This window comes from Curcuma longa, chromosome 4 (assembly GCF_044706935.1).
Source record: "Curcuma longa cultivar G26 ecotype Majalengka, Jawa Barat chromosome 4, ITB_CL_G26_1.1, whole genome shotgun sequence".
NCBI classification, from domain to species: Eukaryota; Viridiplantae; Streptophyta; class Magnoliopsida; order Zingiberales; family Zingiberaceae; genus Curcuma; species Curcuma longa.
In genome coordinates this window covers 16,279,444-16,292,551 of record NC_133864.1, presented here as the reverse complement: position 1 = coordinate 16,292,551, position 13,108 = coordinate 16,279,444, and the positions used below count along the sequence as shown (strand labels likewise).

At 42.9% G+C, this 13,108-nt stretch overlaps 1 protein-coding gene across 1 annotated transcript; it reads right to left on the bottom strand.

Annotated features, from left to right (window-relative positions):
* Window positions 1-5,908: 5,908 nt before the first annotated feature.
* LOC141828073 (brassinosteroid LRR receptor kinase BRI1-like) lies at window positions 5,909-9,521 on the bottom strand. Its single transcript, XM_074715429.1, has one exon. It carries the CDS (start codon window positions 9,448-9,450, stop codon window positions 6,052-6,054), a length of 3,399 nt encoding a protein of 1,132 aa, XP_074571530.1. The 5' UTR covers window positions 9,451-9,521; the 3' UTR covers window positions 5,909-6,051.
* Window positions 9,522-13,108: the final 3,587 nt, after the last annotated feature.

Sequence of the window (13,108 nt, the reverse complement as noted above, 5' to 3'; positions counted from 1 at the left end):
TCAGATTCCGATGGGATAGTGGTTGGAATTCGACGAATTTAGTCGAGCACACATGCGGCCACTGTGGACGGCGATCGGGCCGGATTTCGATCGAATCGCAATCGGAGACCGGTCGAGGAAGGATCGACATCTGACACCGGTCCTTCCTCGGTCGGTCTCCGACCGTGATTTGGTCGGAATCCGGCTGACGTCCACGAGCGGCCGATTCCGGCCAAATCGCGATCGGATTTCGATCAAATTGCGATCAGATTATAGTCAAATCGCGGTCGGATTTCAATCAAATCGTGGCGAGACGAGGAAGGATCGGATCGCACGTCATTTGGTCGGTTTCCGACCGCGATTTGGTCGGAATCGGCGATTTGTCAGTGCGTTGCCACTGTAGACCTTGTTTCCGACCAAATTCGTTCGGATTCCGACTATTATCCGGTCGGAATCTGATACTAGACGGAGCGCCGGTGAGCTGTGCGTCCATCGCGCTGATGGCGGTGGTCGGACGGCACGGTGAGGACGGTGACAGCAGGCTGGGTCGCGGTGGGAACGCATGAGGTCAGCGGACGAAGAGTCACACAGCATAGCATTCCTGACTATATATATATTATATATACTTAAAATAAAAAAATTTTAAAATTCCAATATGAATCAATTTGAAAATTATATATTTAACATGAACTCGGATAATCCAATCAACTTGAATAATCCAAACTTGATCGATTTGCATTTAAATATTTAAATTTAAAAATTTAATTGTCTAAACTATATCAAAATGAATCCGATTCATCAATCCAACCTGAGTCATGCTCTATTTAATAGGGACTTGATAGGCTGCACATCATGTGAATATTTAGTATAAAATATTTTTTAATTTTTATTTCTTTTAATATAAATATTAAATCCTCAATCTAAAACCTAAAGCTTAAAAAAAAATACTAAGTGCTGATGAGACGTGCAACATAAAATGTATAGCATATCACTTGCCCTACTTAATATACACTATTAAAATAAATTTTTTAAGAACATACAAAAGTGTCATTATAGTATACTTTTAATGACATTAAGATTTTAGTAATATCATCAATAAACATCCTATAAGGTGATGTTGTCTTAGTCTTCTTGATATTCTTGACATTTTGTAATGTCATTATAAGATATCAATGTTGTTTATATGTATCTCAATTTAGAGATATAACGACAGTTTAAAATGTTAGAAAAGATTCATATTTTTTTTAAAAAGATAATTTATGCCTTGTTATTATCATAATAAGGACAAGTTATTAACAATTATAAGTGTTATATGTTTTTATAAAGATAATAAAAATTATGATTAATAGTAATTTATAAAATCAATTTAAAATACCCCTTAATTAATATATAGTGACACTAATAAATTAGAATATATAATCTAAATTCAAAATTTACATATCATCATAATTCATTCTTCATTTAAAACATAAATAATTTTTTAAAAAATATAAATTAAAATACTAATACATAATTCTTATTCATCTAGTAAGTATTTGAGTCAATTTTACAAATACAATACTAATAATAAATCTTTTACATCCAAAATTATCTATAAAACTAATTACACACCAATCAAATAATATAGTTTAAAAATTAAATGAGGAGTTGCTTGCTCTTTCACGACAAGCTCCTTTAACTTTATTCCAATTAATTAAAGATGGAGTGATCGAGTAAAAGTATGAAGAATTAAATTAATTGAGAATGGTTTAATTTTAAGGCGAAAGATGCTCACATTGTCTCTCTCTTCTTCAAAAAAAAGATAGAATCTAGTTGCAGTTGACTACAATGAAGAAAAACATTACTCTTAATTTCATTGAGATTCAACCTTAACCACTTCAACAATTTTATTCTATCATAATAACTCAATCATACTTTGAAAACTCTATTGTCTCTCTCTCTTCCAGATAAGGTAGTAATTAAACACAAGGTTTTAGGGTTCCTTGTTCTCAACGTATTTGCATTACTCAAGTCCACAACCATGTCTGTCCCATGTTTCTTTGTCTTTCTCTACTTTATTTATTTTTTATTTATTTATTATTTTCTGATCTTCATGATCTCCATCATGAAGTATCTGTTAAATCATTTTATTTTCTATAATACTGGAGGATCACATGGTATGTCTGCCCATATTTTGCTTAATTAATTATTATAATTCTGTCATGACATGCATGACGTCCACGTCTGCATGCATGCATGGCAAGCAGATACCTCACGTGTGAAGTCCCAACAACTCGTGTGCAATGAATGACAAATGCCAGTTAACCCCATTAGTTATCTCTGAGGGTGATTGGTTCGATCTCATGGAAGTTTCCTATTGGCTACTGGAATAAATCAGGAAGTGCACGCAGCGGCCAGCCCAGACACCCAGCATCCTTTGATTGCGCTCTCATTTGGAGGAAAATTCCTACAAATACGCCGTAGCTGGGGATCGAATTGCAGGTGCCTAGGTGACAACCTGGATGTCTTACCGCGACACCATTGCCCCGGGGACAACTCGTGTGCAATGAAGCTTCAACTTTAATTGGATTTAATTTAAAACATTGATCGATTACATTTTTAATTAAATAAATAATAAAACAATTTAATATAAAGTAATTAATTGACTGAATAAATAATTAAGTGACTAATTAAGGTGGAGAAGGCCAAGTTGACTACCACCTCTTTGGAGAGTTGACTTCATGACAACAATGGTGGAGCTTACCAAGATGACTACGATCTCTTTGAAGTGTCCTCTTGAAGTTACTTGAGAAGTAGAGATAATTAATTAAGATGCAGACTTTTGGGAGTGGTTGTGGAAATTTTTAGATAGTGATGAATAATAATCAGGTTTTTTTTTAAAATTTTTATTAATATTGTACCTATTATGAAATAGATTTTTGATTATAATAAAAAATCTATCATTAGTATCACCTTTAATAACAAATTTAATTAAAGACACAAGGTGATTATTCTTATTAATATTCTCTATTATTCTATTAATATTGAGACATTAATGAGTATTAATTCTAGATATTAAAAGTATTAGTAATGCTTGTTAGCATCGATCACCACTTGTGCATGTTAGTCAACTACAAAAGTTGGCATCAACAAGATCATTAATTAGTTAGAAACAATATGTGATTTGTACTTTAGTTCGACTTGATTATAATAGCTCACTTTGTCCGCTTTGGATTGCTTGATCTATCATCTCTACATAAATTGACATGCACGATTAATTTGCCGGAACTATACTAAGCCCACTACTCATCTCATAAAAATCTTACTTATCTTGCTTGCTTGACGATCTTCCTCACTTTGACTAAGCTAAATTATTGATCTCCTCTATTTTCTTGGCTTAGATATGCCGCCCTCTTTGCCTATTATATCCATCTAACCCTATAAATTACTTTGGCCACTCAAACCATTAGTCGGCCAATCTACTCTAACCTTCAATACTCTCAATCTATTAGGTTCATTTTGTTCACTTTAGCCCTATTAGGCCTTGTTCTCTCTCTCTATATATTACAATATATATTTCTTAGAAAATGGATAGTGATCCTGTCTAAGATCAAGAGATAAAATAACTTGGTAAAATAACCACGATCAAGTATTTTTGGTCGGTTGGATATCAATCGGGTAAGTTTTCAAAGGAGTTGAGCATTAGAGGAGTCAGGTGTTAGAGGAGTCAAACTTTAGAGAAGCCAGGCTTTAGAAGAGTTGAGTTTCAATTATCGGATATATATGGAAATCTTTGAGCAAAGGTATGAGGAGACTTAAAGAAAACGTTAGGAGGATAGGTGAGTCGGGACTTAGCTTGACCATTCTGATGTTTAAGTCAAGCTTCGGAAAAAAGGTGGAGAGAATGTAAAAATATAATGATAAGTAGAAAGTAATACATAAATTAAATGAATCTTTCGCCTGGATGTAATAATCAGTTGCCTTTAAATAAAAAAAATGAAAGAGTGCCCTTGGTCCCCAAAGGGCACAATGCTTCTATTTCTCTTGGTGATTGGCGCTTCAACAACTGTATATGTTGATAATCAATGTTTCAATAACTGTCGAGGCAAATCAAAATCCTAATTTCAAGTAACCAAACTTGAATGCTACTCGGACAGAATTGACTTGAGATCTTCCAATGCCGACTTAACTCGAACTTGGTTTGATCGGATCCAAACTCAACATGACTTGACCGGAGTTAGAGTTAACTTGATTTGAATTTAGCTCGATTTTGACCATCAATTTAATTTAAAATTTAACTTGATTATGTCACATGATGCTGACTTCCTTTACCATATCAGATAGTATAACTATTAACTATAAACCATAAAATGAACTAGAAAAAAAAATAATTTCACAGAAATTGATAATGGAAATTTAATTTTTAATAGTTTTGTGAACTTAAATGTATATAAAAGACATTAAATAGACAGACGAATAATGCCAAGGATTTCACATGGACTAAGTTGAGTGGATCACACAACTGCATGCTTTTCTAGTACACATACTTCCAACCTGCAAGTTATCACCACGTGCTAAAATCCAAGTGATTTGTCCACAATATTAATTATTTTCCACTCATCAAATCTTTTTTTTCTTTCTCTTCTCTTGTGCCTTCATCCACCGCCCACCAAAGTACCACAAATCATGAAGCTATAAATTTACTACTTAATTTTTTTTTAAAAATAATTTAAATGTTCGAACTTCACAATCTTTTGTTTAATTCACCAACATGCTCACCTATTTATGAGTAACTAAGTATCCGGATTTGCTATGCTGTGCGATAAACTCGTGTGCGACGCGTGCACGACTCTTTGATCCATCGCCGCTACCGCTACTCTCACCGCGCCATCCGCCCATCGCCGGCCGCTTCCTCAGCCGCGATCGACGTGCTACTCACCGGCACTTCGATTGGTACCGGATTCTGATCGGATAGTGGCCGGAATCCGACGTAATTTGTTCGAAAAACGTCACCCTCCACTGTGCGTCACTGTCGACGGCGATCGGTCCGGATTCTGGCCGAATCGCTGTCGACAGTGGGGCGCGCCGTTTCCGGCCAAATCACGGCCGAAAACGACGCGCGCGCACTACCGACCTTGTTTTGCTGAATTTCGATCACTATCCGATCAGAATCCGACGTCGGACGCAGTGCCGACGAGTGGCGTGTCGATCACGTTCGAGGCGGTGGTCGGATGCTGCGGCGACGACGGCAACAATTGCGGTGAATCATGAGTATCGCGCACGGGTCACAGATTCCTCGTCGCGCAGTATAGCATTCCTCCTAAGTATCAGTTTGTTAAAATTATTTTTTTAAAATTTTTATTTTTTTATATTAGAATTAAAAATCAAATTTAAATAAAATTTTTTAAATTCTAAACTAGATTTTTTTTAAAAAAAATAAAATACTGAATTAATGAATCACATAAACTGTTATCTTTTTTTTTTTTTTTTACAAGGGATATCTGGGCATTTGGCACCAACTAGTCCCCTTGAACGGCCTTCAACTGTCCCCACCACAACGAAAGTAAATAACTGACACCTACATTCTAGCCCATACCAAATTGACATAAACTGTTACCATGAGTTGCCCATGAATGGATTAGCATCTTCTGAACAACTCATAGGCACCTATTGACGGTATAAATTAATTTATTTATCGAAATATACTTTTTAATTTTTAAAAATGAGAATTAAAAAACAATAATAATAAATATGAGCAGGTAATAATTCTATACATAAAAAGCACTCGAGCGAGTCTTTTATAATGGCGTTCCTAACGACGCACGGTGTCAGAATCATGTGTAGGCCTCGCACGAACGAACATAAGATACGCGGAAGATGACAAAAGGCAGCGAGCAGGAACCTTTGACCAGAGAGTAAAGCGTTAATCATGGCGGAAGAACAAGATGACGATGATCATTAATTGAGCTGTGATTATGAGAAGCTGCAGAGAAGCGCAGTCGAGATGATGAAAATATTTCACTTTGTGTATGTACATGAAAAGAAAAGATGGATTCGTATAGAATTAATCGAAGTCACATTCAATTTTGGACCTTAGAAGAATTTGTCGTCTTCTTCCTTGAAGCTCGAGTGCGGCTCTTCGACGAGTGCGTCTTCTTCCTTCAGGGTCGCCGGCGTTTCGACGGTCGAACCCGCCGTCTGTATCACCTTGAACATGGCCATGACCTTCAGCATTGTTGGCCGCCGCATTTGTCGCTCGTCCAGGCAAGCGTAGGCGATCTTGAGGTGCTCGCAGAGCTCCGGTTCTACGCTCGGGTGCTCCGCCAGTAGCTCCGGGTCGAATACGTCGCGGATCCGGTGCCTCGGGTGCTGCTTCACCCAGCCCACCAGGTTGTTGTTGTCCCCGAACTCCGGTGAGTCTGTCGGCGGCCGGCCGGTGAGGAGCTCCAGGAGTACTACGCCGTAGCTGTACACGTCGCCCCGGGTGGTGCACCGGAAGCTCTGGTAGTACTCCGGCGGCACGTACCCCGGCGTGCCCGCCAACGTGGAGACGCTCAAGTGCGTGTCCACTGCGTTCATCATCCTCGCCATGCCGAAGTCGGACACCCTGGCTTCCAAGTCGTCGTCGAGCAGGACGTTGCTGGACTTCATGTCCCGGTGGATGATGTGGGGGATGCAGTTGTGGTGGAGGAAGGCCAGGCCCCTGGCGGCGCCCACGGCGATCTTCCGCCGCGACGCCCAGCTCAATTTGATGCACCCTTTGCTCGTCTTGTGCAGCACGTCGTCGAGGCTGCCGTGCTTCATGTACTGGTACACCAGGAGCCGCTCCTCTTCCACCTTGCAGTAACCGAGCAGAGGAACCAGGTTGCGGTGCTTCACTTGGCCGATGGTCTCCATCTCGGCGGTGAACTCGCGGTCGCCCTGGCCGCTGACGTGTATCAGTTTCTTCACGGCGACGATGTTCCCGTCCTTGAGCTGCGCCTTGTAGACGTCCCCGAATCCGCCGGAGCCAATCAAGCAGTCGTTGTGGAATTCGTCGGTGGCGTCCACGAGATCTGCCAGAGTGAGCTTCATAAGCGGCTTCTCAGATGTGGTGAGGTTGACGACAACGGTCTCCTTGGTCAGAGCGGCCAGCTTCCAATTGGAGATTCCGCCGGCGCCGGAGAAGGAACAGCTGTCGATGTATATGTCTCTCGAGTTGTCGTCGAAGCCTTTGTCTTTCCTCTGCCTCTTCCTGTTTTCGACGACGATGATGACGAGGCCGAAAATGCAGAAGAGGCTAACAAAAGCTCCCATCGTGACGCTTCCGGCGATGTAGGCTCGTCTCCGGTGGGTGCTTTGGTTCTGGGCGCCGGTGTCGACGCCGGCATGGCTTTGGCACGGCGGGAGAGGCAGTCCGCATAATCCCGAGTTGTTCTCGTACCAGTTCGGCGAGAAGGTCGGCAGCGGTCCTAATTCCGGTATCGTCCCGTTGAGCTTGTTGTTGGAGAGGTTGATCTCCGACAGCATGGCGAGGCGCGAGAATGACCAAGGAATCGGGCCCTCGAGCGCGTTGTAGGAGAGGTCGAGCACGGCGACAAAGCGCAGGTCGCCGAGCTCCGACGGAATGCGGCCGGAGAGCGAATTGTGGCCGAGATTGAGGATGATGAGGTGGTACATTTGCCCAATCTCCGAGGGTATCTCGCCGCTCAGCTGGTTGAAGGAGAGATCGAGGAAGATCATGGAGCCGTTGTTGTTGAAGGTGTATCCCATGCTTCCCATGTAGACCCTGGTGAAGTTGCAGAACTGGTGGTTGGGCAACCGGTTGAGGTCATCCTGCCGGATCCCGGCGAACTCCAGCAGGCTGCCCGTCCCGCGACACCGATCGCTGATGCCGTCGTTGCGGAGATAAACATACCGCTCTCCGATGATTAAGCCGACGGCGATCTTGCCGGACTGCTTAGCAAGGGCAGGAGGGATGGAGCCGTTGAGCTGGTTGCTGTTGAGGTCGAGCCAAATCAGGCTCTTGCACTCGCCTAGCTCCGGCGGAATGGGGCCGGAGAAGGAGTTGTTGTCTAGCTTCAAGATGGCTAAGTTCCGCAGCTGGCCGATCCAAGACGGGATCGGGCCGCTCAGGCGGTTGCTCGACAAGGAGATCCAGTTGAGATTGGCGCAGCCAGCGAGCCCGGCCGGAATCGTGCCGGTGAGACCATTGTTGTCGAGGATGAGGTTCTCCAGCGTGGGGATCGAGGAGAGCTCGGCGGGGATCTCGCCCTCCAGCGAGTTCTGCCACAGGATGAGGTCGCGGAGGGAGTAGAGGGAGCCCAAGCTGGCGGGGATGGTGCCGGAGATGTAGTTGAGGCTGAGATCGAGGGAGACGAGATTGGTGCAATTGCTCAACGATTCGGGGATCGAGCCGGAGAGGTGGTTGTTCTGCAAGTAGAGCTCCTCCAGCGCGAAGCTAGGGTTCGCACATAGCCCCAACGGGATCGCCCCCGTCAAGTTGTTGGAACTAAGGTCGAGCACCTGGAGCTGCGTCATCTCCGCGATCGACTCGCCGAGGCCGCCGCTGAAGTAGTTGAAGGCGAGCTCTAGGGATTTGAGGTTGGGCATGGAGGCGAAGGTAGCCATCGGGATCTCGCCGGAGAAGTTGTTGTTGGAGAGACTAATGAAGGTTAGGGAAGAGCTGGAGGAGATATTAGAGGGGAGAGTACCGGCGAGGTGGTTGGAGGAGAGGTTGAGGTAAACTAAGCTCTGGCATCCGGCGAAGACCCCCTCGTCGAGCTCGCCGATCAGGCCGGTGGCGGAGAGGTCCAGATGTTGCAGACTAGAGCAGTTGCCAATCGCTGGGATCCTGGCATTAAGCCGGTTGCCGACGAGGTCGAGACGGCGGAGGCCGGCGAGGCTGGAAAACAACCACCCAAGCTCGTCCGGGCCGGAGACCTTGTTGAACGAGAGGTCAATACTTTGGAGCATCCCAAACCCGGCGGCGGAGACCGCCGCCGACGGCGGAAGAACCCCACCGATAGAGTTGCGAGAGAGATCGAGCGATTTCAACCCCGAGCAGAGCGCGGCGAGGCCGCGGGCATCGGCGAGGGAGCCACGAAGCTCGTTGTCGCCGAAGTCGACCTCGGCGAGCAGGCCACCGCAGCGCGCGGTGGCCCCGCCGTCGGCCAGCGTTCCGGTGAGATTGACCGCGCGGAGGGAGAGCCTCTGGAGCCCGGCGAGGGGCAGGAGGGAAGAGGCTACCGCTCGGAACTCGGCGAAGAGGGGGACGCCGCGGAGGTCGAGGGCGGCGACGCGGCCCCGGGAGTCGCAGGCGACGCCGGCGAAGGAGCACGCCGACTGCCCGGCGGACCAGCTCCGGAGTATCTGAGGGTCGGGGATCGAGGCCTTGAAGGCGATCAGGAGCTCCAAATCGTCAGCCGCAGCCGGCGCCAGGACGAAGCAGAAAACGAGGAGGAAGAGGGGAGACGGAGAAGAGCAAGAGACGCGGAGCCTTCTTCTTCTCATGGCTGCTGCTTCCGCTAGTGCTACTGGACGAGACAGGCTCTGAAGGCCATGAAAGGGAAAAGAATGGAAGGGAAGAACGAAGAAGAGTGCACAGGAGGAGCAGCAGCATGAACAGCTGTGGCGCAGTGTGGGGTCACATGGCGTGTACCCTGGCTCGGTAAGGACACACACATTGTTTATTTATTGCTGATCCCAAACGCATCTTCCACCATGTGGGTTGGGTTCGACACAAGGTCAGCGTCCCACCGTGCGGCGGTGACGGGGAGGGAGGCGGAAAGTGGCGTTCCTAATTTGGTTATTGTACTCTTTTATTTTGCGAGATTGCTATGCTGCACGATAAATTTGTGCGCGATTCATACGCGACTTCTTGATCCATCGCCGCTGCTGCCCTTGCCATGTCATTCAGCTGCTCTCGCTCGCGATCGACGCGCCACTCGTTGGCGCTTCGGCTGACGTCGGATTTCGATCGGATAGTGATCAGAATCTGACGAATTTGATCGGAAACAATCGTCCCCCACTGCGCGGTCACTGTCGACGGCGATCGGGCCGAATTCCGACCGAATCGCGGTCGAAGATCGACCGCAATTCGGCCGGAATCCGATTGCGATTTGACCGGAAACGGCGCTGCCATTACCGACCTTGTTTTCGATCGAATTCCGTCGGATTCCGACCACTATCCGACCGAAATCCGATGTCGGACGGAGCGCCGACGAGTGGCACGTCGATCGTGCCTGAGACGGTGGCCAACAATGGCCGGACGACACGGCAAGGGTGGCAATAGCAACAACGCGGTGGGTCACGAGTGTCGCGCACGAGTCACGAATTCTTTGTTGTGCAGTGTAGCATTTCTCTTTATTTTTTTTTTTTAGTATTTTGATTAAAAATAAGTTGGAGTGGCGTTGAACAGTATGGATTAAAATTAATTTTAATAAAAATTTAAGAATGTAATTTTGATAAAATAATGTAAAAAATATTTTAGATTAAAAAATTATAGGTGAAATAGTATTTTATTTTATTTCATTATTGATAATGATATGTGTACATGGGCGAATGATTGCTACATTCAGAGTCTATTTAGGAATAGCAGCCGCGCTGCCACAGCGCTGGGAGTGGTTCATGAAAAAAAAAAAAGCCTAATCATGATAAGAGATTTTTTTAATAATTTAAATATCATAATTAATTTTAAAAATAATCAATTCAATTCTATAAAAAATTTTCATTCACCAAATTATCTATTTTAAAATTAATAAACAAAAATCCTATAGAGTAGCATATCAATCATCAAGTGAATAAGGGCTCTAATAGCTCAGTGATATTCATTTTTTTGACTTCATTAATGTTCTTGCTTCTGCAGAAGGACATGGTTTCGATAATAACAAAAATAAAAGCTCTTCTCAGCAACATAATTATATTTATTTTCATAAGGTCTGGCAGCAAAGATAATAATAGGATGAGTTTAATGTTGGCACAGCCTTTATTTGGCAAACAATAATTATGAACATGGAAGAAGTAGGATGAGTTTGATGTTGGCACATCCTTTATTTCACTACCAATGATTATAAATATGGAAGAAGAAGATAGAATTTGTCTCAGCTCTTTTCATGGTAATACTTGCTGAGGAGTGTCTCAGAAAATTCTCCAAAAGTAAGAGTTCTGTTTGGTGAGATCAACTGCAATAAGCAATGGAAAATATTCATCAGTGAAAGAACGGCTGAACTGAAAAGAAACAAGGATAAAAAAACTAATAGGACACCCATCATTTATAAAATTATCAAATGGGCACCCCATTTCCACTTCAGCAAAGGTGGAATCTGCCACCCCAACGATTCCACATAGTCGACCTCACGACCATCTGTGAAAAGATAAATCAAGAAACTGTAGTTGACCACATTGTCTCGGTTTCGCCAAGATTCGACCCTTGCTCACTTCAACAACTCTGCTTTGTCGTAACTAATTCAACTATGTCCCGAAGGCAGGGGCCCCATTTCCAATTAAAATCAAATGGATGCCTCATTTAACATGAATTATTCAAAATATCCTTACATTATCTGATTATTTGGCCATGTAGAAACTAGTAGCTTCTAAAGGTGTATAAAGCTAGTGACTAGCTTCTACACGTTGTAAAAGTTAATTGCTAACTTCTATAATAGTGACTTTATCATTTTAATTTTACTTCTCTAAGTGATAATCTGATTAAAATAATATTTCAACAAGTAAAACAAACGATAAAGACCCCATAGCACTCACTACATTTTAAATGAATATTATATGATGACGATTGACCGTGTAGAAATTAGCATGTAGCCTCTACAACATGTAGAAGTCAACAACTAGTTTGTACAACGATGACTTTATATTATTTTGATTTTACTTCTCTGAATCATAACCTAGTTAAAACAACATTTTGACGAACAAAACAAATGATGGAGCCTTCATGATACTCATTATATTTTAAATGAACATAATCTAATCATGATCGGACATGTTACAACTAGCATATAACTTCTACAACGTAACAGCTATCTGCTAGCTTCTATAATATGTAGAAGTTACAAGTAGTTGTTACAAAAGAGTAAGGATAAAGGTAATTCAAATAGTTTATGTTAGATGGGATGCTTATTTGAAAATTTTTCTAATTTGGATTGATTTTATAAACCAATTCTAAATCTTATAGAAAGATTTTTAATCTAAGCCTTTAGATTAAATTGCAACCGTCGGATCTTTTTGATTTGGTTTTTCCTTTTTAAAAAAAAAATGAAATCAATTTTATCCAATTTATTTAATTTTGGCCGGATATTTAAAATAATTCTAATTTGGAATAATTTTTATAACCAATTCCAAATTCTAGAATTATTTTAAATCTCAGCCGATTAAATAAATTGCAACCGTCGGATCTTTTTAATTTGGTTTTTCCTTTTAAAATTAAAAAAAAAACCAAACCATCCTTATCCTTATCATAAGTGGCCGGCCACTTATAGATAGGATTGGTTTAATCCGCGAACCAATTTTATATTAAAATAGAAAATAAAACCGAACCGAAGAGATCTCATCCGTCGGATGCAACTTAATCTCATCTAACGGTTCTATATAATCTCTTTTAATATAACTTAATTGATTCGATCCAACGGACCTGATTTGATTCCTTGGGCGTGTGGTTCAATGAACCATCTCTGGTTCACCTCGTGAACCGGTTCTTCCTTCCAAAGAGAATTAAAACCGAACCGGAGAGATCTCGTCCATCGGATGCAACTTAGATCTCATCCAACGGTTCTAATCTATTCTCTTTCAATCTTCTTTATTTATTTCGATCCAATGGATGCAACTTGATCTAATCCCACGGATACAAGTTGATCTCATCCATTAACTCATCCTACGGTCGAGAACTAATCTCATCCAACGGTTGAGATTAAATCTCATCCGATGATGTGCTTCCGCAAGTGCACGGAATATCGCCAAGTAATAAAAAGATCGAATCCACAGGGACCGTGGAATTACTTACTACACCTAGCACAATAAGGTGGAGAGAAAACTGTTCATGAGTTGTGTGGGGGAGATCGGAGTGTTCTAGAGTGCTTAATCCTAAAAAGCAGAGAAGGGGATCGACTGTGACACTTATGGGTGAAGCGATCCTAGGATTTCGGACTCCTCAGAGAATGGA